Source organism: Suncus etruscus, chromosome 5, assembly GCF_024139225.1.
Source record: "Suncus etruscus isolate mSunEtr1 chromosome 5, mSunEtr1.pri.cur, whole genome shotgun sequence".
Lineage (NCBI taxonomy): Eukaryota > Metazoa > Chordata > Mammalia > Eulipotyphla > Soricidae > Suncus > Suncus etruscus.
Genome location: NC_064852.1, coordinates 129,258,037 through 129,284,509, shown reverse-complemented (window position 1 = coordinate 129,284,509; position 26,473 = coordinate 129,258,037). Strand labels below are relative to the sequence as shown.

The 26,473-nt window shown below is 41.1% G+C and overlaps 1 protein-coding gene and 1 non-coding gene across 2 annotated transcripts in view; both read right to left on the bottom strand.

Moving 5' to 3' along the window:
* HIBCH (3-hydroxyisobutyryl-CoA hydrolase) overlaps positions 1–25,640 on the bottom strand; it is a 73,319-nt gene extending 47,679 nt beyond the window's left edge. Inside the window, exons 1-4 of the mRNA XM_049773342.1 lie at positions 25,581–25,640; positions 19,951–19,993; positions 5,088–5,228; positions 2,962–3,046 (exon numbers count right to left, since the gene is read on the bottom strand). Coding sequence (XP_049629299.1) covers positions 2,962–3,046; positions 5,088–5,228; positions 19,951–19,993; positions 25,581–25,615 — 304 coding nt within the window. The 5' untranslated portion in view covers positions 25,616–25,640. The remainder of the gene's footprint in view (positions 1–2,961; positions 3,047–5,087; positions 5,229–19,950; positions 19,994–25,580) is intronic.
* On the bottom strand, positions 21,527–21,712 carry LOC126010347 (U2 spliceosomal RNA). Its single transcript, XR_007496414.1, has one exon. It is a non-coding gene; the product is annotated as a U2 spliceosomal RNA (small nuclear RNA).
* Positions 25,641–26,473: the final 833 nt, after the last annotated feature.

The window sequence follows — 26,473 nt, the reverse complement described above, 5'->3', positions numbered from 1 at the left end:
GAACTGATCACTCTGGTCAAGAACTCAGTGCTAAAAAGAAATAAGGTGATACACATGGTACCCCTTCTTTAGCAACAGTGCAAACCACAGTGTCAAAAAAGAAGAGAGAGAGAAGTAAAATGCCTGCCCCAGAGGCAGATGAGGAAAGGTAGGTGGAGGGTAGGTGGGGACACTGATGGCTGGAAATGCGCACTGGTGAAGGGTGGTATACATTCTATGAGTGAAATTCAATCATGAACAATTTTGTAACAGTGCTTAAATAAAGTAATTACATAATATAACAATAATTTTAGAAGAGAGAAAAAAATAAGTGTATTGCGATGCATGTTTTAAAAAAGAAAGGAGTGGGTAAAGAATATTGTCTTAAGCAATGATATTCCTTTACCTTAAAAATATTTTTTTCTAATTTTACTCTACTCCAATTTATATAAATTCAGTGACATTCACATACTATTTTGTGTTTGCTTTGGGACCAAACCTCAAGGAAGCAGAGGTGGCCCTAAAGGTGTGTGGAATTCATGCAGTGCAGAGAATGGAAGTCAGGTCTCCTGCATATAAAGCATGTGCTCCACCCAGTGAGTTATATATATCCTGTACCTTCATGGTATTTTTACTTTTGGTTTGAGGGCCATAGCTTCTAGTCTGTTGGGGCTATACCCCCACTTGAGGGTAATGCAATCCTGGGGTTTAAATCTAGGACTCCTGCATATAAAGCAAGCATCCCAACCCTTTAAGACATCGTAGCAGTTTTTATAATTGTGTGTATAATCAATATCTTACACTTCTTATATTGCCTGTATGTTTTGTTTTGTGGCCACTCCTGGGGATGTTCTGGGCTTACTCCTTGCTCTGCACTCAGGAATCATTTGACAGTCCAGGAAGGTAATGGATGCCAGTGACTGAATCTGAGTTAGCCACCTAACTAACCTGAGGCAAATGTCCTGCCCACTGTGCTATCGCTCCGGTCTTTTGCCTGTACTATTGAAAGAAACTAAATCTCTGAGAATTTAACCCCACTGCTTTATGCATGCAAACTAGAATAATTATAGATGTATTACTAAGTTACAAACATGAATATAATGTTATGTCTACATACAGAAAAAAGCTCAGTCAATAAAAGACAAAATTCATATATAAGCTTTTACCATCTGTCCGTTGACAAGATTATTATTGCAACTCCAGGGGGAATTTAAGTACCGATTAAAAAGCAATGCCTTTTAGTTATTCATACTTTGGGCAAAAGAATTAATTTAAAATAATTACATCAGCAACTTAGTCAAATTATTCAAAACTTTAAGACCCACTTTAAATTTCATATATATTATTTTTAAAAATAATATGTTTATTTAAGCACCAAGATCACAAACATGTTTGTAGTTGGGTTTCAGTGAAGGGGGTGTTCTTTTTATGATTTCATATGTATTTTATTTCCCCTGTCCTTGCCTTTGTTATGACTGTGATATGTTGGATTTCATGTTGAGTTTGCATGACTTACTCATACACACCAGCTGCAGCACACCAAAGTTTAAACTGGAAATTGTACAATGTGGGGGGCTGTAGAAGTGGGGACAAAATCATTGGTCTAATGAATGCAAGATACGTGCTCTATCACTGAACCATATCCTAACAGGTATTTAATATGGGTCTGTTTTTTGGTGGTGGTATTCGGGATAAAGCTAGGGCTTCATTTACACAATGATGAATTATACTACAGGATCATATTCTGAGCCCCTAGTAGATCTTTTATTTGCTTGCTTTTGTTTTGGGCCCATAAATAGAGGTGCTCCTCTCCTGGCTCTGTTCTTAAAGGTCACTGCTCCTGGTGGTATTAAAGGGATCATGTGGCTCTAGATTGAACCTAGGCCTCTGCCTGCAAAAGATTGCTTGGCATGCTAGAGAGCATGCACTCCAGCATTTTGAAATCTTGAGTAGATCAGCCCAAACATTATTTGTTGTTTAACACAATAAAAAAAATAAATTTTTCTAACTTTTTTAAAAAAAGTTTTTTGTAGAAACATAAAAGAAAAAAGCATTCACAAACCCTACCAATGTTCATAGAGGTAAGAACAATTACACTCCATGCCTAACATATATACTGAGAAAGGAAGGGAAGAAGACGTTTTGGATTTAAAAAGAAAAAAATACACAAATGGTTTGAATATACAGACAAGCAGAACATGGCATTGATACTCAACTTTTGTCTTTAAAGTTAAATGTGAGCAAACTGCCCTCCCCACAAAATTAGAAAAAGATAATTAACATTGTTATTCATCTCAACATGACTTTTGAGTGGGGGCATAATTTTATTTATTTGGGGTTTATTTGGAGTCATATTCAGTAGTGTTCAGGGTTTACTTCTGGCTCTGCACTCTGGAATTACTCCTGGTGGATTTAAGGGAAAATATATGGTTCTAGAAATCAAACCCACATTGCCTGCAAGGCAAGTGCCCTACCCAATAAAATATCACTCTAGTCCTCAGCATGTTTTTTTTTAACATACAGAATACTATATTGGTAATGTAATGTTCACATTGGAATTAAAAAGTTTGGGAAAGCATGGGAAGCATCCTGGAAACACATGAGCACATGTTACATTTGAAGAACAGCAAGACCAGACCAGTCACCATGGCCAGACTCTCGCATCATGTGGCATATCAACCAAACTATTCTAAAACAAAAATACTCTCAGAGTCTATCTAAACATTCTGTTTATGGTGATTGAAGAAGGGTAGAGGTGCAGTTTGTTCTTCTTGACCTTTAATAAACTATTATTTCCAATATTTGATGTCAAAGACCTTTTAATTTTTCACTTTTTTCTATTTAACAATATAAGAACACATAACTTCATAGCAAAAAAATTTTAAGTAAAGCAAGTCATAAAGTATTATAATACTTGCAAATATTTTATTTGTTCTATTATGATAAAAAAGTTTTGTGGTGAGAAGGGAAATTTTACTTTACCTCTTATGTCACCCCCAGCACAGAAAGCCTTTTCTCCGGTTCCTTTTATAATGATTAGGGAAGTTTCAGGATCTTGTTCCCATTTCTAGCCAAATATAAAAGGAGATGGTATGAACATCACAAAAGCAAACTCATTAAAGGCAAAACATATGTACATATAAACATATTATGTTAGTACTATAAGTAAATAGATACAAATATATATCATGTGTAATCGTTATGAACCATATCCAGAATAATGGACCACAACTCTATTTTCCTTCCTGACATAAATTGGAAGTTATTCCAGAAAGTTCCTATCTGTGTACTCTGAAATATTAATTTCATAGTGGCATATGGAATACTTGTCATAATGAATCCGAGACCATGGTTCTTGTTTTATAATTGGCTAAATAATTTTGTCACAAACCTAATAAATCTAGTCAACAATCCACCCAATGATTATAGATAAAACAGCAACTATTCTATGAGGTGATACAGAGCTCTGACCCACTGCCAATTTTATAAGTTAACAAAGTGAAATCTATTGTTTATAAAATTTATAGATGATTTAGTACTGGGAAAGATAACAAATAAGTAGGATGAAATAAATAAATCATTGGAAATTTAAAAATCCAAATTAAATAAGTGATATATGCCCAAAAGAATTTTTTTATCAACGAATCCCCTCCCCACAAAAAGTTAAAAGTTAACAGAAGTTCTAAAACATCTGGACTTGAGAAGAAAAATACAAATAGAGAGTCTGGTTATATGTGAAATGGGCTACATTAATAAATATATGGAAGTTTCCACATTTTCCTAAGCAGGTCCAGCTTTAATTTAGAATACTTGCTTTATTTCTCTGTACTACACTTAAGGGCAGGCTATAAAGTGGCTCAAACAGATACACCGGCATAGAAGCAACTCATATAAGGAAGACTTGGAGGTTATGACTAGGAAATAACTAGTTACTCAACACTTATATACTTATATATACCAATCATATTAAGTTTACTAATAAGTTAAAATATTAGACTGAATACATATAACATATAGCATATAAATAGAAAACAATATTATACTATAATAATCTCAACATTCTTATGAAATACTAGCTCCATTTCACAGCTGAAGAAAGTAAAACACAGATTTCACTTTCCCAATCTACTAATAAGTCAAACATAATAAGTCTGGCTTTAAGTCATGCTTTTCCACAGTAATGTTTCACTCAGAAAAAGACTATGGCCTTCTCTAAAAAAAATGCTAGCCCAGTAGCAGGACAGAGAATGCAGGGATTACAGTGCTTGCCCTGCGTGCAGCCAATCCCTGGCCACACAGGGTTCCCCTGAGCACCACTAAGTGCAGCAAAGGAGGTCCCATGAACACTAATGGGTGTGGCCCTGGAGGCCCCAATTACTGGCAGGGTGACCCAGGGAATTTCTGTGCATGTCACTATAGGGTCCTTACAGAACTGCACCCACTGTACCCCACACTGAAGCACAGGCTAGTGGCCTGGATAGGAGGGATCTTGGATGCCCTGAACACCACTTGGCCAATTCATCCTCACCCTTCCCCCCAATATATATTGTAAAAGCCAATCAAAAACAATTTTCAACCCAAAAAGTACTATGTGGCCAATTCATCCTCACCCTTCCCACCAATATATATTGTAAAAGCCAATCAAAAACAATTTCCAACCCAAAAAGTACTACTATAGATGAGTAGGTTCATGCCCCAGGGGACAGAAGCAGAATCAAAAGATTCAAGAAACCAGAAATGGGAACCACAATAAAGAACTCAGGGCTCTGTGACAGTGGAAGGCAGTATCTCTTGAGGTGCTGAAACTCCTCTAGCTAAGAAGACTCCAGGATAATAGACTAGAGACAAAATAATGAAGATTTCAGATACATGGGATTTGGGCATTGATCTTTGGGAATCCTATGATTCTATGGGAAAGGAAGAGAAGTGCTTAGGGCTGTGGATATATCTCACATGGTGGAGCTCAGGAGATGCACAGGTAAGGCCCTGGGTCAAACAGTCCCTCACCCTCCCTAACCTTCCCCTCACCACAGGATTTGGCAGTGTAGTCCCAAGCAGGATTGGGTATAGCTCCAAATAATCATAATTGCTTGATGGCTAGTACAAACCTTTAACTGGGGGTAAATCTGCCGAATCATACTAAGGTTCAGGGCATTTAAGAATTTGGGTCTGTTCAATGTTATCACTCCTGCACATCCTCTCTTCTCCAGCAGCACCTCTGCTGCAGCATCTGTGTGCTTGGTCATTCTCTGTTAAAAAAAAAAAAAAAAAAAAAGTAACATTAGGGTATAATTCATGGGATTTCTATAACAAATCAACAACATCTATATCAATCGTGGATCTCACACCACATTAATTGAAAGTAAGACTATAGAACTTCATTTCTAAAATTAGTTCCTTATAGAATGGCAATTTCAAAATAAACTCTACATAACCCTGAAAATTTTTCATTCGTATTTCTGAGTTAATTGGTTTAGAATAGAAGTCAGACCTACAATTAGTTGGACTACAAAATACTAGTCCATCTCTTGGTTTATTACAGCATACCAAGCTATAAGAGAGGGTCCTGGAAAGCAAAGACAGAGACAGAAAATTATTCTGACTCTACTAGGAACCAATGATTTGGGGAGGAAAGTAATGTTTAAGCTTCATTGGGATGCATGCCTAGAAAAAGGGAGGTGAGAGTCCTACATAGAGGGGCATATACTCCAGCAAGAGTAATGAATTAGGAGACAGATATTAAATGAGTGGAATGAAATCTGGTCCTAGAAATTTGTGGTGGTTAAGAATTTCATTCCAAGCCTAATTACAAAATGAGAAACTCCCATGACTGTTGTAAAGGACTTGCATCTGACATAATTATTGCAGGCCAAATAACATAACTTAATCTCATGTCTCCTAGATCATGAGTGCTGACTAAATAATATACTTATAAAAGAGTAAGTTACAGAGCAATTTCCCAGGTATATTTTTTATATGACTGTAGCTAATGGAACCATACATTTCTTTTTCTATTATTTTGGGGGCCAGAGAGACAATTCAAAGCTGCCTTGTTTTCTGATCTCTATTGCAAATGACCCCCCCCAAGAACTAAGATAGGAGTAGCCTTTAAGCATATCATGTGTGAATTCCCCCCAAAAAAACTCAGACAAAAAAGGAAAAGACAATGTTCTCTTTTTTTTTAATCCTCTTTTTAATCCTCACATGAGAAGGGACAATATACAATATGAAATTCAGAGCCAGCTTAATTTCAAACAATTTATCTGGAGTATGCCAGCTAAAACTAAGTAGCACTCCTATTAGCTAAAATCTAATAAAATCCAGAAGTTCTTATTTTAATGCCATTAAGTAATATCTTAATATAAAGCTTAATTTCTCTTTTATGAAAGCATTTTTCACACTGGAGTTTATTACAAATCATCAGATAAAAATTAATTTAAAGGAATATTAAAATGATTATTCATTATGCAGCAAAAATATGGTACCATCAGTTAAAATTAAGACACAAAGCTATAAAAATGAGGTCTTTAAAACAAATTGTTATCCTGTGATATCTTGAAAGTATGGAAACAGACTATGGAAATAAACTATTACAGACTAGGAGAAAAACACTTATTTAAAATCATTCACACTTGATGGGGCTAGAGCGATGGCACAAGCAATAGGGCATTTGCCTTGCACACGCTAACCTAGGATGGACCGCGGTTCGATCCCCCGGTGTCCCATATGGTCCCCTATGCCAGGAGCGATTTCTGAGCACATAGCCATGAGTAACCCCTGAGTGTCACTGGGTACGGCCCAAAAAGCAAAAATAAATACAAATAAAATTCACACTTGAAATAATTCTTGCCTTAGAAAACAATACTACAGATATGTTTGCATATGAATAAAATAAAATGCACACAGAACAGATACTACAGATGCATTTAAAAATATTAAAATGGCCTAAATATTGTCACTGGGAAACTATGCAACATATTAGAGTTAGACCAAAATGCATTCTGGGAAGGCTTTCAAAAGAAAGCCTCTGAGGCCAAAGCAATACTACTTGCCTTGCATGTGACTGACTTGAATTCAATTCTGAGTACCCCCATATGATCCCCCAAGCCCACCAGGAGTTATCCTTGAGTACAGATCCAGGAGTAGCCTTGAGCACAGATTTGTATGCCCACGCCCTGCCCTCGACGGATGTCAATAACCTCTCCATGCATATTAGAAATAATCTCAAGTGAATACAGAGTATTTCATTATTCCCTTCCAGGTATGCAGTGACACATACAAACATGCATTCACAAACAGAACAGTTCCTGTTTCTCAGGAACAAGGATGGAAAGACTTTTTATTGAATGGCCCCTTTAAACTTTCTAATTTTGTTTCATATGTATTTATTACCAATTCAAACCTTTCAGATACTATTTGGGGGAGGTGGGCTTAGGGTCACACCAGCTGTGTTCACAGAGAATACTGTATCTGTGATCAGGGATCACTTCTGGTGTTGCTTGGGAACCCTAAGTTGAGCCAGTAAACAAAGTGAGCTGTATGCAATGAAATATCTCTTTAATCCCCCAAAATAAAAATTTTAAAAGAATAATATAATAAATTTATATATAAAGTACCAAATTATATGACTTAAAATGTGGTATATTTTTTGGTTTGGATTTTACCTTATAAGTACTCAGAAAGAGCTTGTGATTTTATTTTGTTTTTCTATTGGGGGCGCTCCTGTTAAGTGCTTAGGGAATTATTCCTGGTGGGTTTGGAAGACCATATGAAATGACAGGTTGAAACCAGGTTGGTCGAGTAAAAGACAAGCATCCCACCTACTCTACTATCTCTCCAGTTCCTGAGTTTGTCACACACACACACACACACACACACACACACACACACACACACACACACACACCAGCCTTCCAATGCCTAAGTTTATATTCTCTATTGAGAACACACACACATATGCACACACAAACTTTCTAATGCCTAATTTTATTTTCTCTAATGTTGATGAAACATATAAGCCAAGTTTTCCAATCAGTTAACAGAGAATAGCTATAAGTAGAGATATAATCCAGGAAACAAGGAACTATAATCTATGTCAAATAACTGATAACAAAGTCTTTAAATCAAAAGCATTTACCACAAAGGAGAGTGTAAGTAAAAATTATTTTAGAAGATTTGTTTAAATGTTCACATTGAAAAAAATAACTCTGGAAAGTTTTATGCAATAAACAGAATTGAGGGGCTACAGTGATAGCACAGCGGGTAGGATGTTTGCCTTGCATGCAATCAAACTGGGTTCTATCCCCGCCATTCCATATGGTCCTCAGAGCCTGCCAGGAGTGATTTCTGAGCTCAGAGCCAGGAGTAACTCTGAGTGCTGCCAAATGTGGCCCAGAAACAAAAATAAAGTAGAAATTGAGTGTTAAATTAAAAATATAATCTGTGTTTAAAATATATGTACATAGTCAAATCATAAGCCAGGGTTTAATTAACATCACTAGGAAGTTAGGTTCAAAGATATTAAGTTCAACCAGTGAGGGCCAGAGAGATAGTACAGCAGGTAGGAGCCTATCTAGCACTCAACTGATTAGGGTTCAGTATGATCCCCGAGCTCCAGCCTCAGTGATCCCTGAGCATAAAGCCAGAAGTCCTGAGCAACACCAAAACAAACAAAAAAGGAAATAGCAAATTAGTTCTAGATAATGTTTCTAGTCCCTGATAAGCTACTCAGCTAGAATATTGTAAAAAAAAAAAAAAATTCTCATTTCTAGGTGGAGATAGTACGAGTAGGGTACTTGCCTTGCATGCAGCTGACACAGGTTAAATCCCCAGCACCACATATCTGGTCCTCCGAGCATGATAGAAGTGATACCTGAGCACAGAGTCATGAGTGAGCCCTGAGCACTGCTGGATGTAGACCCAAAACAAACAAAACAATCCTATCATATAACAAATAATTCTGCCTCATTTAAAGGAAATCTACATGTGTGTGCTCTCAGTCCTAAGTTTCACACAATCACAGAAACATGGGAAACATTTGAAAAACAGCAAAAATTCCCAAATCCATCTGCAGGACAAAAGGGTGAATCCCTCATTCCTGCCCACCTAAGTCACAGAGCAAAGTAAAACCTGATCAGGCTGTGCCATAACCTCCAACAAGAATGAACCCTACTTACAACTAAACAGCCAAAACGGTGGGAGGAAGCCTATTAAACCAGGGTCAGAACAGAATAGTCTCACTCATTGGTGTAATTTAAGAAAAATAAAGGACAATATGGAAATAATACTCAGAGAAAATAAAGATGAAGACCAAAAGAACCAGTGAAGCGGCATGTATATTCAATAACTAAAGCCCAACTATGAACATTTTTGTAACCATGGTGCTTAAATAATTTTTTTTAATTTTAAAAAATTTTTATTAAGACCCCATGATTAGCAAAGTTTATTCATAGTTGAGTTTTCAGGATACTGTGTTTCAGCACAAATCCCACCACCAGCGACAACTTCCTGCCACCATGTCAACTTCCTGCCACCAGTGTCCCATATCCCTCCCAGATCTCTCTCCAGATCCCTCCCAACCCCCCCAACCCCCTAGCTTTCCTATTATTTATTTATTTAGGATTTTGGGCCATACTTGGCAGTGCTCAGGGGCTACTCATGGCTCTACTTTCAGGAATCACTCCTGGCAGGTTTAGGGGGCCATAGGGATGCTGGGAATCAAATCTGGGTTGGCCGCATGCAAGGCAAGCACCCTACCCACTGTGCTCAGTCCCTAAGTAAAGAAATTATTAAAAAAAAAAAAAAAAAAGCCAAGGTCAGAGGGTGAGGGGTGCACTCTGGATCCTGTGAGCCCTGAGTGTACTGAAGCTTCATTGCTTATCTCCCCTTCTCTGAATGACTATCAGTGGACACTCAAAAGAGAAAATTCATTCATTTCTTTATTTTGTTTAGGAGCCACACCTAACTGTGCTCAGGTCTAGTTCTGGCTCTGTGCTTGCTCAGGGATCACTCATAACAGTGCTCAGTGGGGGCCCGGAGAGATAGCACAGCGGTGTTTGCCTTGTAAGCAGCTGATCCAGAACCAAAGGTGCTTGGTTCGAATCCCGGTGTCCCATATGGTCCCCCGTGCCTGCCAGGAGCTATTTCTGAGCAGACAGCCAGAAGTAGCCCCTGAGCACTGTTGGGTGTGGCCCAAAAACCAAAAACAAAACAATATAGTGCTCAGTGGGCCACATGTGGGACTGGAGAAGATCTCAGCCAAATGCCCGACAGGCACCCTGTCCCATCTCCTGTCCCATCTCTCCTGTCCCCTCTCTCCAGCCCCACTTTTCTCCTAGGTTTCCTGGAGCTCAATCCACCTGCCCAAGTGGCATGTTTCAGGGGGGTAAAATGGTGCTTCCTTCCAATGACAATAACAAATTGTCCTAATAACAAATAACACATGACGGGTTTCTATTCTGCATGTTTCAGATGTCGCCATCAAAGTTTTTAGCATGCAACATACAATATTAATAAAATTTCAATCTCTCTCCATTCTTGTTTGAACCAAATTACATTTGTCAACCATCCTCAGCCCTCAAAAAATGTGACTATTCTTCAAAAATAGTTGTGTGACTAAATAATTTAAGATCATTGCTTATACCCCAAAGGCAATATTTCAAACTCTTTTCATCCAGTAGCAGCTCAGTGAAGTTGAGAGCCATAAGATGTTCTTCCTAACATTACAAAAAGAGAAAAGTCACTGGGCTGGAGAGAGCAAAGAGAGAAATGAACTTAATTTACTATTCTGAGTCCCATCCTTAGAATTACATAAGGTCCTCTAAATCTGCCAGGAGTGACCCTCAGCACCATCAAGTATGGCCCTCACTTTTAAAAAAAAGAAAAAGAAAATAAAAACCAATTGAAGGGACTAGAGAGAGCTAGCACAGCGATAGGGGATGTTTGCCTTGCACACAGCTAATCCAGGACAGACAGTGGTTTGAATCCCAGCATTCCATATGGTCCCCATGCCTGCCAGGAGCAATTTCTGAGTGCAAAGCCAAAAATAACACACTAAGCAGAGCCGGGTGTGACCCCCCCAAAAATTGAAACTTCCATCTTTCAGTTGGAGAGAGGTGCCATTAGGAGTCCAAGGACCAACATGTCTGTTTCCCTCAGCAATATCCATAAGGAAGATTAACTAAATTTTAATCATTTGCAGGAGGCAAAATGTCCGTAGGTGGGCCAGGGTGAAGCTCCAGGGAGTCAGTCACTGGTGGAGTGAAAAGGTTCTGGGAGTTCTACTCAGGAATTCAGGTCCCCTCTGGCTGCCTTTTCCCAGAACACCTCAGTTTTTTTCCCCCAGGAGGAGACCGGAAGAAAGCTTCCCTGCATGGGGCTGGCTGGACTGAGAAACAGCAGGCACAGCTAAATCTTTTCCCTAAATCCTTTCTCTTTCCTACAGAACAAATCAGCTAAATAAAGGTTCATTCTGCAGGGCACAGAGAAGAGCTTACAAAGCCCCAGGGTTCTAGTATAATCCAACTGGAGGCTGAGATGGAAGATTGATATCTCTAAATAAATGACTTCATACTAAGGAGGAGGCACTACAAAACCATATCCCAAGAACCTTGCTTGTATTATCTGAGTAAATACCCAACACTAATTCAGAGAAATGCAATGTCATTTACAATAGTGAAGAACACCCCAGGTGCCCATAAAGTATATATGAAGTGATACTAAGCTGTTAAAAAAAAAAAGAAAAGGAAAGCCTAGTACTTGCAAGAACAGAATTTATCTTATGGACCCCAGTGCTGACCTCCCCTAACTTTCCCTCTGATTTATTACTAAACACTGTACCACAGTTGAAGATTTAACATGCTAATGAGGCAGAAAATCTATGATGCTCTGCCCACTGCCCCTACACATCCTATACCCAACAGCACTGATACCTGTCCTTTCCCATTAGCCCCTCTAAAAATAGTCCCTGCCACGTCTTTGTTCCAAAGTCAGTTAAGATGCACTACCCTAGCTGTCGCCCAAATGCTCAGACTAAAACTAAGTTAAATACAGCGTAAATCTCTCCTTGGCCTCAATTTAGACTAAGGAGAACTTGGAGTCTTTCACAAAAGAAAATTTAATGTTAAATAGTCTTTAACAAAAAGGAACTGATTCCACAATGAATAAGAAGTCTCCTTTCAGTGATGAATGAAATGGGGTATTTACTTATGTTGATTTTTAATCATGCACACCTAAAAATTACAAAGCAACGTGCCTTTTTTAAAAAAATAAATAAGGAAAAATAAGCCAGAGAAAACAAGTCTATTACACAAATCCTGAAAGAACTAAAAATTTAAAAGACAATAATATACTGCCAAAGATGCAAAATGGAGTTTTTGGTGGGACCGAAAAATGGCAGTTATACTGGCAGGCAATCTGGCAGACTATTTCTTCCTTTTTTGTTTTTGTCTTTAGTTTGAGGGCCATGCTTTATAGTTTATAGTGCCCAGGAGTTACTTCTGGCTCTTGGCAATTACTCTTGGCAGGAATTACCCTTGGCAATGCTCGGGGAACATATGAAATGCCAGGGATTGAACCCAGGTTGATCACATGCAAAGCAAGAACACTGTACTATCACTTAGGACCCTCGATTTTGCAAATTTTTGAAAGTTATAGTAAGATTACTATCATACCTCTAGGTATTTCCACATGTAAATGGAAAACTTCCATTCACACAAAGGTAGGCCACTGTTTATTTAGTGTTTGTTTTTGTTTGTTTGAAACCATCTTTAGAACCTGAAAGCAACCTAGATGTTCTACACACACACACACACACACACACACACACACACACACACACACACAGGAATCCTAGTCAGTGATAGAAAGGAACCATTACTGATTCACCCAACAATACAGATACATTTTGGCCAAGTGAAAGATCTAGCCCAAAAGCAATCAATTATATAACTCCCTTCATATGACCGACTGTAAAAGCACAAAACTCCAGAGGACATAAAGGGCCAGTGGTGAGAGAAGTATCTGGAGTTTCAGGTGGTGGACCTGCTTTGTATGCATGGGAGTGCATGACTTACACATCTAGCAAAACCATTGCCATGTAAAGAGCAAACATCATGTTTGCAAACTTAGGGGGAGAGGGTGCCTCCAAACCAGACCGGGCAGGGGGCAACTGGGGTCATTCTTGGCAATACTTGTGCTTGTCCAGCCAGCTAGAACAATGGGTTCAATCAAGGGCACAAAGATACAGTGCTGCTCTGTTCCTGCAGTGCTGGGGACACAAAGTTCCTGGGAGCCTCCAAGCTATAAGGTGATGCGGGTGATGTTGAAATGCTGGGGATGAGATGGGTTACCTATGCTGTGCCAAAGATAAAACTGGGTCCTATGCTTGCAAAGCATACACCATTAACACCCGTGAAACCCTACAAATGTATATTTTTAAAAGTCAGCCAGAATATCAGAATATTCCAACACATGTCCTATCTCATGGAAGTGACCTTGTGATGGCAGCTGTGCCATGGTAGTGGACCTAAGGATAATCAGTGGTTTGATCAGAAATTGCAAGGGTAGGAACAAGGTGAACCCAGCCACAACCCTGTGCTCAAGGTGATGTGTTTCTCTTGCATAGCAACTGTATGCAAATTGGTTATGGAATAGCTCTCCCTGTGACACAGAGCAGAACCAATAAACAAAAAGCAAAAGCAAGAACTTAACTTGCACCAAAACAAACAAACAAAACAAACAAAAAAACCCCACAAAACTTTAGGGGACAGAGAGATAGCATAGAGGCAAGGTGTTTGCCTTTCATGCAGAAGGATGGTGGTTTGAATCCCAGCATCCTGTATGGTCCCCTGAGCCTGCCAGGAGCAATTTCTGAACGTAGAGCCAGGACTAACCCCTGAGCACTGCCAGGTGTGACCCAAAAACAAAACAAAACAAAACATAAAAACTTATCTTGCCTGCGGGACTGAATTAAAGCCAGATGCTTATATGTATAGACTGAAGGTAAATACAGAAGGGGAAAAATGACCAATGTTTGTATCCAGTTGAAATGTGGTGGGAGGTATCTCCTCTCCAGACAAACATTGACTGAGAGTTCTACCCACAAGAGGAAAACCTGACACTCCTGTAGCAAAGAGAATTCCCAGAACCCAATTTTTCATTTTGAAATGTAATTTCCCAAGAAAGGTAAAAAGAAGTGAGACTACCAAGGAAGTCCAGCTTTCAGAGCTGGAATAAGAAAACAGCGGAAATCAGAGCACACCTTCTAATGTCAGAGACTAGGTTTAAAAAAAATTAGGGAATAGAGAGATATTACAGGGCATAGAGTGCTTACTTACACATGCTAACCCAGATTCTATCTCCCAAACCCTGCCAAGACTATTATCTGAGCACAGAACCAAGAGGAAAAGCCTTGCAAGTACCACCTAACTCAGAGATGCACCATTAGATGCCCCACATTCTCATATCTCCATGTCAGAACCCATAGATAATCCCCAAGACAAAATGGAAACATGTGACAGGTGGGAGCATTTCTTGGGGGTTCCCAGAACAGTGGTTGGAAGTCAATAGCTTATACAACACCAATGTATGATCCTGCAGGGATCTTCTGCACTCTAGAAATCTCTCCCACCAAAGAGAAGAGAGGAGACTTTCTCACAGGATTCTTTCCAGGCGAGAGCCTTAGCTTTGGTTAGCATAGTGGCAACCTAATCCCTCTCTTTATAGGCCTCCAAATGTTCCCTTTTAATAGGTAAAATTGTCATATTGGAACAAGGGTGCATGAACCCTATTCCAGTATGCCATCATCTTTTGTTAGGGGGTCACAACCAGTTGTGGGCAGGAAGTGGCTCTGTGCTCAAGGGATCACTCCTAGTTCTGTAATTAGGGATGCCAGCATATGTGGTGCTGGGAATTGAACTGAGGTCAGCTGCATGCAAGGCAAGGACCTTAATGCCTGCTCTATTTCTCCCACCCCTTCATCCGACCAATTACATCTTCCAACTTGGATGTTAGGAGAAGTCATTTGCTGTGATTCTGGGGGTTCTCTGGACTTTACTACAGGGTATAATGAACACCCAAAGACTCCTTATTCTTCAAGCAGGTCATTTCCCAAGGTTGCATCTGCTGTGAATACAGTAGGATTGTAAGCAGGCACACTTATTATATGCTACAAACCAGAGGGTCTCCTGACAGGCAACTCCCTAAACATGCAGGCCTAAGTCTGGGACCTCTGATTCATATGCATGGGACTGGAAGAGCAGAAGGAATTAATATATACATGAATTGCAATGCAACTCATTGTGCCACTAATAACAAAATCCATTATTTCTTTTTCAACATTCTTGTTTCTGTGTCTTCGCCGAGTATCCATGAAATAATATCAGGATAACAACAAACTTGCTCAGGGACTATTCTTGGTTCTATACTAAGGGGTCATTCCCGGAGGTTGTGGAAATTAAACCAGGGGCCTCTGCATGCAAGGCAAGGCTAATACCAAATCCCTATAGCTGTTTGCCCTGGCTACATTTCTTATGAGAAAGGAATCATCTTTTTTTCTTAGTACTGATGGGAGGTAAGGCAGAGAACAAGCACCTGGGAAAGCTCTGGGGCAAATCCCAGCAAAGCTCAGAAAATCATGTGTTGCCCAGGATCCAACCCAGGGATCGGGCAATGAAAAAAAATGAGCTCCAGATATTTGAATTTCCTCCCCAGCCTCATACTACTGCTCAAGTGCTTATTATTTCTTTTCATGCACATTTCATGTGCATAATGTCTGATGAAAGGGCATAAATTGGTTGATACTGATTCTACACATCCATCCTGTATAAGAGCATAATCACAGTTATGATATGTGTGTGTGAAGTAAGATCACTTTGTGTGTGAAGATCGCTTTTATTGAATAAAATTTACTTAGAAAGACGCAAGAGGAGAGAAAGGAAATATGTGTTCAAGAGTTATCATGGGCCTTCTCCAGAATGATAAATCCAAGCAAGCAAAGAAACAAAGATAAGCAAGTGAGAAGACAGGATTAAAGAGCAAGATCAGAAATTATTTTTAACAAATTAAAGTGTTATTAGAATTTAAAATAGAATTCCATAAAAAAAAAAAAAGGCAGCCATGGCCATAGTGCAATGGTAGGGTGCTTGCCATGAACTCATTCCATCCCGGTACTATATATGGTCCCTCAAATTCCACCAAGGAAGTAAGCCCTGATCACTGAAGGAGGAAGAAGTAGCATAATCCCATCAGTTAAAGGTCTCAGGGTTCTGGGGCCAGAGAAATAGCACAATAAGTGGGGCATTTGCCTTGCATGTAGATGATCCAGGTTCGATCCCTGGAATCCCATATGGTTCCCCTAAGCCCACTAGAAGTGATTTCTGAGCTCAGTCAGGAGTAACCCCTGTGCGCTGCCAGGTTTGGCCCAAAAACCAAGGATCTTTGGCTCTCAGAGGAAATCAGATTGACAGAAGCCAAGGGCACACACCAGCTACATTTGTTGCAGTTTCTGCTACAGCACAAGGAAGATTGCATGGGGTGAGTTTTTGCTGACTCTCTGAACAAGTATAGCTTTTAGAGGGGCAATGGTAGGGAAAGAATGATACCTATATCAGTATGTGTGGCAAGATACAGGCATATGAGTGCTCGGTTACAGTGGACATGGGATCCCTGTCTCCTTAGCAAACCCTAAATATAACCCTTCCCCCAACTTCCTGTTTCCCTAACCTCTTCTTTTGGTATGTAAAAGCCCACCTTGATTATAGGGCCTTCCCCAACCCTAGTGAGTAGGATTCTGGATAATAAAGAAAAAGTGCTGGCTTTGGGTGAGGGAGAGAAAGCACATGGAAGGTAGGCAGCATATGACAGAGGCTACACATGGCAGAGAAAGGCCATGAAAAAATAAAGCAAGCTGACTCCAAGGAATATATTTTCTGACTGCTTGGTGTAGTATTTCTCCACCACTACCCTGCTTCATCAGACCCATTGGCCTAAGGGGTTAGAAACAAAGTACCTGGGGTGGTCTCACCCAACTCAGTGGACTTTATTTGTATTTTTATTTTACACTAAAGGCATGATTTTTTTTTTTAATAGGGGCACATCAAGTGATTCACTTAAGGATCATGTACCCCAGGCTGGAGAAAGTTGACCTAGTGTGCAGGTCTGAGGATGCAATTCCAGGATACAAAAGTGGGGTCTCCTACAAGACAGGCCAGGACTTTGCCAGTGGAGCTTATCTCCCTGTTTCAGGATAAATGGAGGGAAAACGTGAGTGAAGGCTCAGGGCTCGAGGACCATAGATGAGATATCCACTTCCTTCTGCTGGTCCTTCTTCTGGAACTACCCTTTCCTCTCATTTCTCTGAGATACACTGCTCCAGGATATGTGACTCTGCCAGACCTTCCTTTGGGAGTGCTCCACACAAAAGGGGGTAAGGGGGAGGTTCTGTTCAAGTTGAGGGTGAGAACCCCAAACAAATTTTGTTGCTGTTCTTTTATTTTATGAATTTTTATTTTAGTTTTATTTTATTCTAAACTGGGGGAGGGGCAGTTAGGCCACAACCAGCAGTGCTCAGGGCTAGTCCTGCTCTGTGCTCAGGGATCACTCCTGGCCGTCTCAGTGGACACTATGGGCTATCAGAGATTAAACACTGATTGGCTGCATGCAAGGCAAGCACCCTACCTACTATATTATCTCTTAAGTCCTTATTTTATTCTGGATATTTTTATTTGTTTGTTTTGGGGTAACACTCAGTAGCACTCAAGATTTACTACTGAATTTGCACTCAGAAATTACTCCTGTTTCTTCCTCCACTTGGGGTGTCGTGTGCTCAGGAACCCTGATACCTCAACTGATCTGGACTCTGTGTTCCTCTAGCATGAATTCAGGTCAGCTGCATGTAGATGTCACCTACATACTAATCACTGAGATTGTTCCAGGTTAGTCTTCCAGGAAACTTCTTGGCCCCCATTGAATAAGGGCTGGGAAGGACATACAGTCTTCAGGTGCCCATCTCTGCTGAGGATTACAAAAGACTTTGACCTTGTCACTCAGAGCTCACCTACATGGCCAGAACATGGGGGTCCAGTCCCTGGTGGCAGATGACCTTGGATTTACCAGCTTGGTGAAAATGGGGCTTGTTTGGGAGACTCGGTTCCTTAATTTCTGATCCACTCAATAGGGATCTAGTTGTAATCACTTAACCAAAACTCTTGGGCCCAGATTGTTTTAGAAGTCTGAATATCTCCTAGATTTCAGAAAGGTAATACAATACATACAACAGATACAGTACATACAGCAGATAAAATGTCTCAGGTGGAGCTGATTCACAATCCTGTCCACCTGTGAGAACCTATGCTCGTTAGCCCAAGAGATTGACACCTTCCTGTAAGTTCTGACCAGGTTTTATCCAAAAATGCAACTATCAGATATACCAAAAACTTTCTTTTCAAGTGTTTCAGAACTGCAGATAGGAGAGTTACAAAATTTTCTCCATAGAACAATAATGTGAATGCAAATATAAATCCTATACAGAGGTGAGTGCCTGGCTCATGGTAAGTTCTCTATTACAGCGACTTATTTTTACGTGCAAGGCATTTGTCTGGGCACTATCAGGATGACTTAGTAAATTCAGGCAGCTGTGGGCCCGGAGAGATAGCACAGCGGCGTTTGCCTTGCAAGCAGCCAATCCAGGACCAAAGGTGGTTGGTTCGAATCCTGGTGTCCTATATGGTCCCCCGTGCCTGCCAGGAGCTATTTCTGAGCAGACAGCCAGGAGTAACCCCTGAGCACTGCCGGGTGTGGCCCAAAAACCAAAAAAAAAAAAAAAAAAACCACAAAAAAAAAAACAAAAAAATTCAAGCAGCTGTGACGAAAGTACCAAAGACTGAGTAACTTAAGGCAGCATTCTTCATCCTCCCTATCAATTGGGTATCAATTGGGGATGGCTGAAAATCACTAGTTCATACACAAGCATTTATTTCTCTGAATTCTAAAATTTTTTTTTTTTTTTTTTTTTTTTTTTTTTTTTTTTTTTTTTGGTTTTTGGGTCACACCTGGCAGTGCTCAGGGGTTATTCCTGGCTCCAGGCTCAGAAATTGCTCCTGGCAGGCACAGGGGACCATATGGGGCGCCGGGATTCGAACCGATGACCTCCTGCATGAAAGGCAAACGCCTTACCTCCATGCTATCTCTCCGGCCCTGAATTCTAAAATTTGAGATCTGGTTGCAAACAGATATGGTCCCTGGTGATATCCCATCACCTGCTTCACAGACGGCTGCCTTCTCTTATGTCCTCCCTCAGAAGGGGAAAGGGAGCATTCCCAAATCCCTTTCAGAAGAAGCTGATCCTGGTCTTGAGATTTCCTCCCTCCTCATCGAATCACCCCGTTCCTCAAAGACCTTACAGTCAAGATCAGGTTTCAACCTGTGAAGTGATGATGATGATGATGATGATGATGTGTGTGTGTGAGAGGAAAGAGAGAGAAAGAGAGAAAGAGAGAGAGAGACAGAGAGAGAAAGAGAGAGCGTGAGGGAGAGAGAAAAGCGCATAGAGTGATTCATTTCTTGCAGCTTGTTAAAGGAAAACCATCCAAGCTTCAGAAGGGCATGCTAGAAGTTGACATAAATAAGATTAATGCATGCTAAGTATCATAAAGATTTGTTAAATAAATTATCTTATTTTCATAAGCACTTAAAGGTATATACTATTACCCCCATTTTATATGTCTAAAAGAAAATTAAGAGAGAGTAATCACATATTAGGTCCATTACATAAGCCAGCTATGAACTAAAAGGCCCCATACTCATATACATAACTATATGAAATCTTTAAAGTAATAGGTCAAGTCTTAGAATTATAAAACTGGGAACCATAGTGTACCAAAGTACACAAAATATTCCAGTATTTCTCTATTTCCCTAAAAATGTCACATTAATGTATAGTTCATCACCTAATGATAGCAAAGTCAAACTTACCAAATGTTGCAGAATGATATTGGTCCTCCTGACAGAATTAAACCTGAAACAAATAAGAATGCCATGAATAAAGTAATGCTAGCCATGCCTCACTGTGGAAACACTATATTCCCTTTTACTTTAGCCTCTTCTCAAAGATAATAGACCAGAAATTTTAACATCAGAGCTAGGAGCTGGCTCAGAGAACTGGAGGGCATGCTCTACATGCGGAAGCTCTGGTCTGCTCCCTGGCACTCAGAGGTCCCTCAAACACCACCAGAAGTGACCATGGAGCACCCAACTGGAGTTGGTCCCTGAGCACCGCCAGATATAGCCCAAAAGAAACAGCATGAAAAAAAGTTCCTATCAACAACCTATTGTGTTGTTTTTCTTTGACTTTGGAGGCTTGGTAGCCATACCTGGCTGTGCTTAGGGCACATTCCCAGCTCTGTGCTTAGAGATCAGTCCTAGAAATGCTCAGGGGACTTCATACATGGTGCCTGGCATTGAATTCAGGTCAGCTGCATGTAAGGTAAGTACCTTCCTGATCTGCTATATGTCTCTCCCACCTCCAAAATAGGGTTTAACTCTCATTGCTGGCATATACAAACAAAAAATGACACAGCTATTCTTAAAAAGTCAGTATGGCACTTTCTCATCAAATTAAACATTTATTTTTACTGTTGATTATGCAACTGTACTCCAAATGACCTGAGAATTTATATCCATACACACAAGAATTAGTATATGAACATTTACTGTAGCTTTACTCACTAGTCAAAACATGGAATCAAAATGTCCTTCATTAGGTGAATAAGCAAATGTCAACACATTCGTGTGATGGAGTACATATCCAAAATGGGAAGAAATGAACTATCATTCCATAAGAAGATATAGGAGAACCTTAAATGCATATTGATAAGCAAAAAAAGCCCTACCTAAAAAGGGTCAGCATGGAAAAGGCAAGGATTGTATGAGGTGAACTCTAATAAGACTTCTGAAAAAAAAAAATAAAAAGGATAAAAGGTGGCGCTGGAGATAAGGTGTCTGCCTTGTAAGCGCTACCAAGGAACGGACCGCGGTTCGATCCCCCGGCGTCCCATATGGTCCTCCCAAGCCAGGGGCGATTTCTGAGCGCATAGCCAGGAGTAACCCCTGAGTGTCAAACGGGTGTGGCCCAAAAACCAAAAAAAAAAAAAAAAAAAAACTATGGAAATAAATCTCAGTGAATAATCTCAGTGGCTCCAGGGGTGGAGAATTTGGGCCATATCCAGTGGTTTTCAAAATGTTCTTGCTCTAGTCCAGTAGTTCCACAACTTGTCTGCTAATTAGATCACCCGTGAACTCTTGGAAACATCCCAAAGACCAGGATGAAGCCAAGAACAGCTCAAGCACGAAGGTGAAACATGTCGTGAGTGTCATCTTAAATTCCCCCAAGACCCAAAATGCAGACACTTGATTTTCACTATGACTTAGAATATGTGTAAAAGGTGTTTAAAGGCATTACTTCTAAAATTAATTTCCAACTGAATTTATCTCTTTAGAAATATTTTTTTGTTTTGTTTTTGTCCCCCTCTATATAAATATAGTGGGAGAGGTGTAGTACACTGCTCCTAGAAGTACTACAGTACCAGGCAGAATGGATGGAGCAAACTCCTATTCCAGTTCCTAATACCAAGATTTCATTTAATATACTGTCATGGAATAGATGACAGATTATAAGATATTAAACTGATAAGAATAGACACTACACTTAATCTTATCCAAAAGGTCAAGATGCAATAGAAATCATATTTCAGTATTAAAAAAAGAAGATGGGACCAGATACATACGACAGAGGTTAAGGGCATGTTTGATTAAGGCCAACCTAATTAGATCCCCAGAACCACATGGTTCCCTGAGCTTTGGAGAGTACATTCCTGGAGGTGCTCTGGGATGAAAGGTGGCTGGGTAGGCCCTAATATCCCAAGTCCATAGCAAAAATGCATCCTCAGGCCCTAACATTTAACTGCCAAAATTCCCCAGGAAGGGCCCAAAGGCTCCTGAGCTCCACTTGGGAGCATCACTTTCAGTCCCAATAAAGAAAAACAACAAAAACCCATTACTTTCTTTCCCAGAATAGCTACAAATTCTTAGTGAGGCAAGTGCCCAAATACAGTTCAAGGTTAAAAGCAATGGAGCCAGACTGGCAAGTCGTCCAAGGAAATGGCTGGCTATGGCATAAAGCATGAACATAAAGGAACACAGACATAGCTTCAAATCTCAGCATATTCATAGGGTTGCTTTATCCCACTTAACATTAACCTACCAGAGAGAAGAACTAAGAAAGGCATTGCTGGATTGGAGATTTCTGGGCCCAGGGGAGAGCTTTGGTGGTGCCAAGAGTGTGATTTTGCTCTCTGGTCCTAGCACACGCACTTAGCATTATCCTGCTGGTCTCATTGTCTGCAATCTGCAGGACATTTCTGGCCACAAGTAGCCAGGTGTGTCTAAGTAGCCCAATTGAAGAGCTCTGACCACAGCTGAAAACTGCAGTTACAAAGACACGTGAGACCTAGTGCACCTATGTGAGCTCCCCAGGGAACCCAGAGAATACATACATACAACATGTATGAAAATGCCTGACCCCAGCGAGCATGTATGTGGGCACCGCAACCTGGTGTGTGCCCCCAGAGCACAGCCACCAGGCATGTGTGGGCCCCCCACTCATCATTACAACCACAATGAAGAAAAGGAAGAAGAAAAAAAAACAAACTACTACAAAACTGGTATCAGAAAACCAATCCACCAACAGACAGCCAAATTCCTAGCTAGATACTGTAGTCACATTTTTCTTTAATTTTTTCTAAAGAGAGATGTTATGTGTTCATAAAATCAACTTGGAAGGATGACAGCCCTATCACTCAGATTTGATAAAGTATACACTAAAACACATGGGCTTAGCACAAGATTAACTTTCTAGATTTAAGCTGTGAAAGACAGTTTTTATTCATATAATCCATGTAGAAGACAGCTTATATTCATATAATTCATATTCCTGTAATGTAGGCCCAAGGTTGTGTGGCACACGTGGTAGAACAGGGGTCTCAAACTCAATTTACCTGGGGGCCGCAGGAGGTAAAGTCGGGGTGAGGCAGGGCCGCATAAGCAGGGGTCTTTAAACTACGGCCCTCGGGCCACATATTGTATTTATTCCCATTTTGTTTCTTCACTTCTAAATAAGATATATGCAGTGTGCATAGAAATTTGTTCATAATTTTTGTTTTTACTATAATCTGGCCCTCCAACAGTCTGAAGGACAGTGAACTGGCCCCCTGTTTAAAAAGTTTGAGGACCCCTGGAAGGGATTTCGCTTACCGAATATTCGCAATAAAAAATCGCATTAGTAAGAAAAATATCGCAAAAAATCGCATTAAACATTTGCATACCCCGAACGGAACTGCTCGGGGTATGCGATTTTTTTCTTACTAATGTGATTTTTATTGCGATTATTCGGTAAGCGAATAATCGCGCATACTGCAATATTTGAAGGCAAGTCGCGGGCCACAAAATGTTGTACGGAGGGCCACAACTGGCCCGCGGGCTGTGTGTGTGTGATGCACTGAGTGTAATCTTTGGCAAGGTCAAGCCCCACAACTCTCATCATCACTCATATGCCCCTGGCCACAGAGTACCAAGTACCTCTCCTGAAAAGGCTGCCATAGGGGACCTTGAGGTCCACCAGATGCAGCACTCACATTAAGTATTTAAGTGGAATGCAAATGAGACATCAAAGTGGTTGTGACTAGAAATGATGCTCAACATAAATCAAGGTCAAGAATACACATGTGGGCCCAGAGAGATAGCACAGCGGTGTTAGCCTTGCAAGCAGCCGATCCAGGACCTAAGGTGGTTGGTTCGAATCCCAGTGTCCCATATGGTCCCCCGTGCCTGCCAGGAGCTATTTCTGAGCAGACAGCCAGGAGTAATCCCTGAGCACCGCCGGGTGTGGCCCAAAAACCAAAAACCAAAAAAAAAAAAATAATAATAATAATAATAGTAATAATAGTAATAATAATAATACACATGTGCCAGAAAAAGGTGCCGATCAGACACACAAACACTAAAGTGGCATTAGCAAAAGGTACGGAGTAACCAGAAGAGGCTGCAGGAATTCAAAACGATGCCACAAAGCCAGTAACCCAAGGCAGGCCAGAGTTCAAGGATTTCCCAATGGCACCGCAGCTCCAGAGCCCTGATTTCTCCTCAGAATCATTCTGAGCAACAACCCCTTCCTATTCCTACTTCATTTCTACTTTACACACTGAAAAATCTTGGCCCCAATTCTGCTGTGTTAAAGCAATATCCTCTTTGGGGCTGACCCTGGAAGACGCATCTCTGGCCCAAATGTTCAAACACATTCTGGGCTCCCCTAGTTAGCCTGTGACCTAAAAGTGGGTGAGACTAAATAAAGCCCACCTGGATTCTGAGAATGAGAGCCTTTCCCAAAATGTCAACCCAATGTGTTTCTCATACAGCTTGATTATTTATTCACAACTTAAAAACAGCAGTGGCAAAGACCACTGGGAATCCAGGCAACACCGGGTCTGAGATCTGGCACAGCACTGGAGTCCCCCAAACACAGAAACTAGAGCATCCCTGAGCACCTCTGGGGTGCTGTCATCAAAGCCCTTATTTTCTTCTTCTCCTGCCTCTCCAAGACAACAAATTTCTAGATTGAAAAAAAAAAAAAGGACGACAAAACACCACAAAGAAGGAAAATTGCTCTTCAATGTCCATCCACTATTCGCTGAGAACTGAGAGACACTTTTAAAAATAAGTGGCACTTTCCCCTGAAGCAGTAAGAATGTGAAATCAAAGCAGCACGTCCATCCTTTTGCTCCACAGCAAATTCAAAGACGTAAAATAAAAAATGAGACAGCAATTTTAACTTTGGGGGTTGAGTAAGGTGGAGGACTCCTCTCTTCAAATGACCCCACTAGCTTCCTAGTACTCTACTTCTAGGTAACTTTGAGGGGTGGTGTGGGTTGAGGTGGGGTGAGGGCTAACAAACGTCCTTAAACTTAAAATGCAACGAGTGGCACTTCCAAAAACGCAACACACACTTTTCCACCCTGCAAGGTGTCCGCCAGACTTGAAGCTGGAGTCCTTCAAAACAAACAAACAAACACTGAAAAAGTGGGAGCTAGCTGCACAGAAGATGCCACAGGATTCCCCTAAACTTAAAGCCAGAATTATTTCCCAAAACAAGTGCGACTCTAAAGAAAAGTAAAGGGAGACAGAAATGGAAAGAAAAGGGGCCCGAGAGACAGCACAGCGGTAGGGCGTTTGCCTTGCAAACAGCTGACCCAGGACAGACACGGGTTCGATTCCCGGCATCCCATAGGGTCCCCTGAGCATGCTAGGGGCGATTTCTGAGCACAGAGCCAGGAGTAACCCCTGGCAACTGCCGGGTGTGGCCCAAAAAAAAGCAAAAAGAGAAAAAGAACTGGAAAGAAAAGATTGTTGCAGAGTGAGAGGCTGAGTAGCAAGAAATGCAGAAGAGGCACCGGGAAGGGCCAGGGGCGGGAGTCCAGGGTACCCCGGCCTTTTGCCAGCTCGCTCAACTAAGCTGAAGGAACAGACCCTCCGCTAAGTGCTCACTCACTCACCTCGACCCGAACCTGCACACCTCCTGCAACCCCATGGCCAAAAACACTCTGGAGGCGACGGCGCCCGGACGGCGAATCCCATTGGCTCCTTGACGTCTGACGTCAGAGCCGCCCACCGCCGCTTTACGCCACAGGTCATAGATGACAAGTCCTCCAAAGGGCCAGAGTGGCCCCATGGCGGGGGGGGGGGGATGTTGTTTCTCTTCCGCTACGCTAACTGTAGTCCGACGCTAGGGGGCGTGGTTAGCATAAATACAAGAAAATGGAAGGAGGAGGGAGAGGATTAGAACGGGAAGTGGCCCAGGGACAGGCTAGGGCGGGATTGGACGGGGATGGGCGGGCTGTGGGCGGGAGTTGTGTTGAAGGAGCCGGTTGGGGCCAGCATGGTGCTGGCGTGGGTTGCTAGCGAGGAACTGAAGATCTTACTACAAAGGCTCCCTTAAAAAAAGGGGCTAACCGTGGGCCGGAGCAGTGGTACAAGCAGCCTTGCATGCGCTTGATCCAGGATGGAACTCGGTTCTATCCTCCGGCGTCCTATATGGTCCCCCAAGCCAGGAGCGATTTCTGAGCACATAGCCAGGAGCAACTCCTGAGCGTCACTGGGTGTGGGCGAAAAAGCAAAAAAAAAAGAAGAAGAAGAAAAGGAAGGAAGGAAGGAAGGAAGGAAGGAAGGAAGGAAGGAAGGAAGGAAGGAAGGAAGGAAGGAAGGAAGGAAGGAAGGAAGGAAGGAAGGAAGGAAGGAAAAGGAAAGAAGAGAGGAAGGAGAGAAAGGAAAAAAGGAAGAGGAAGGAGAAAAAGGAAGAAGAGAGGAAAGAAAAGAAAGAAAGAAAGAAGGAAGGAAGGAAGGAAGGAAGGAAGGAGGAAGGAAGGAAGGAAGGAAGAAAGAAAGAAAG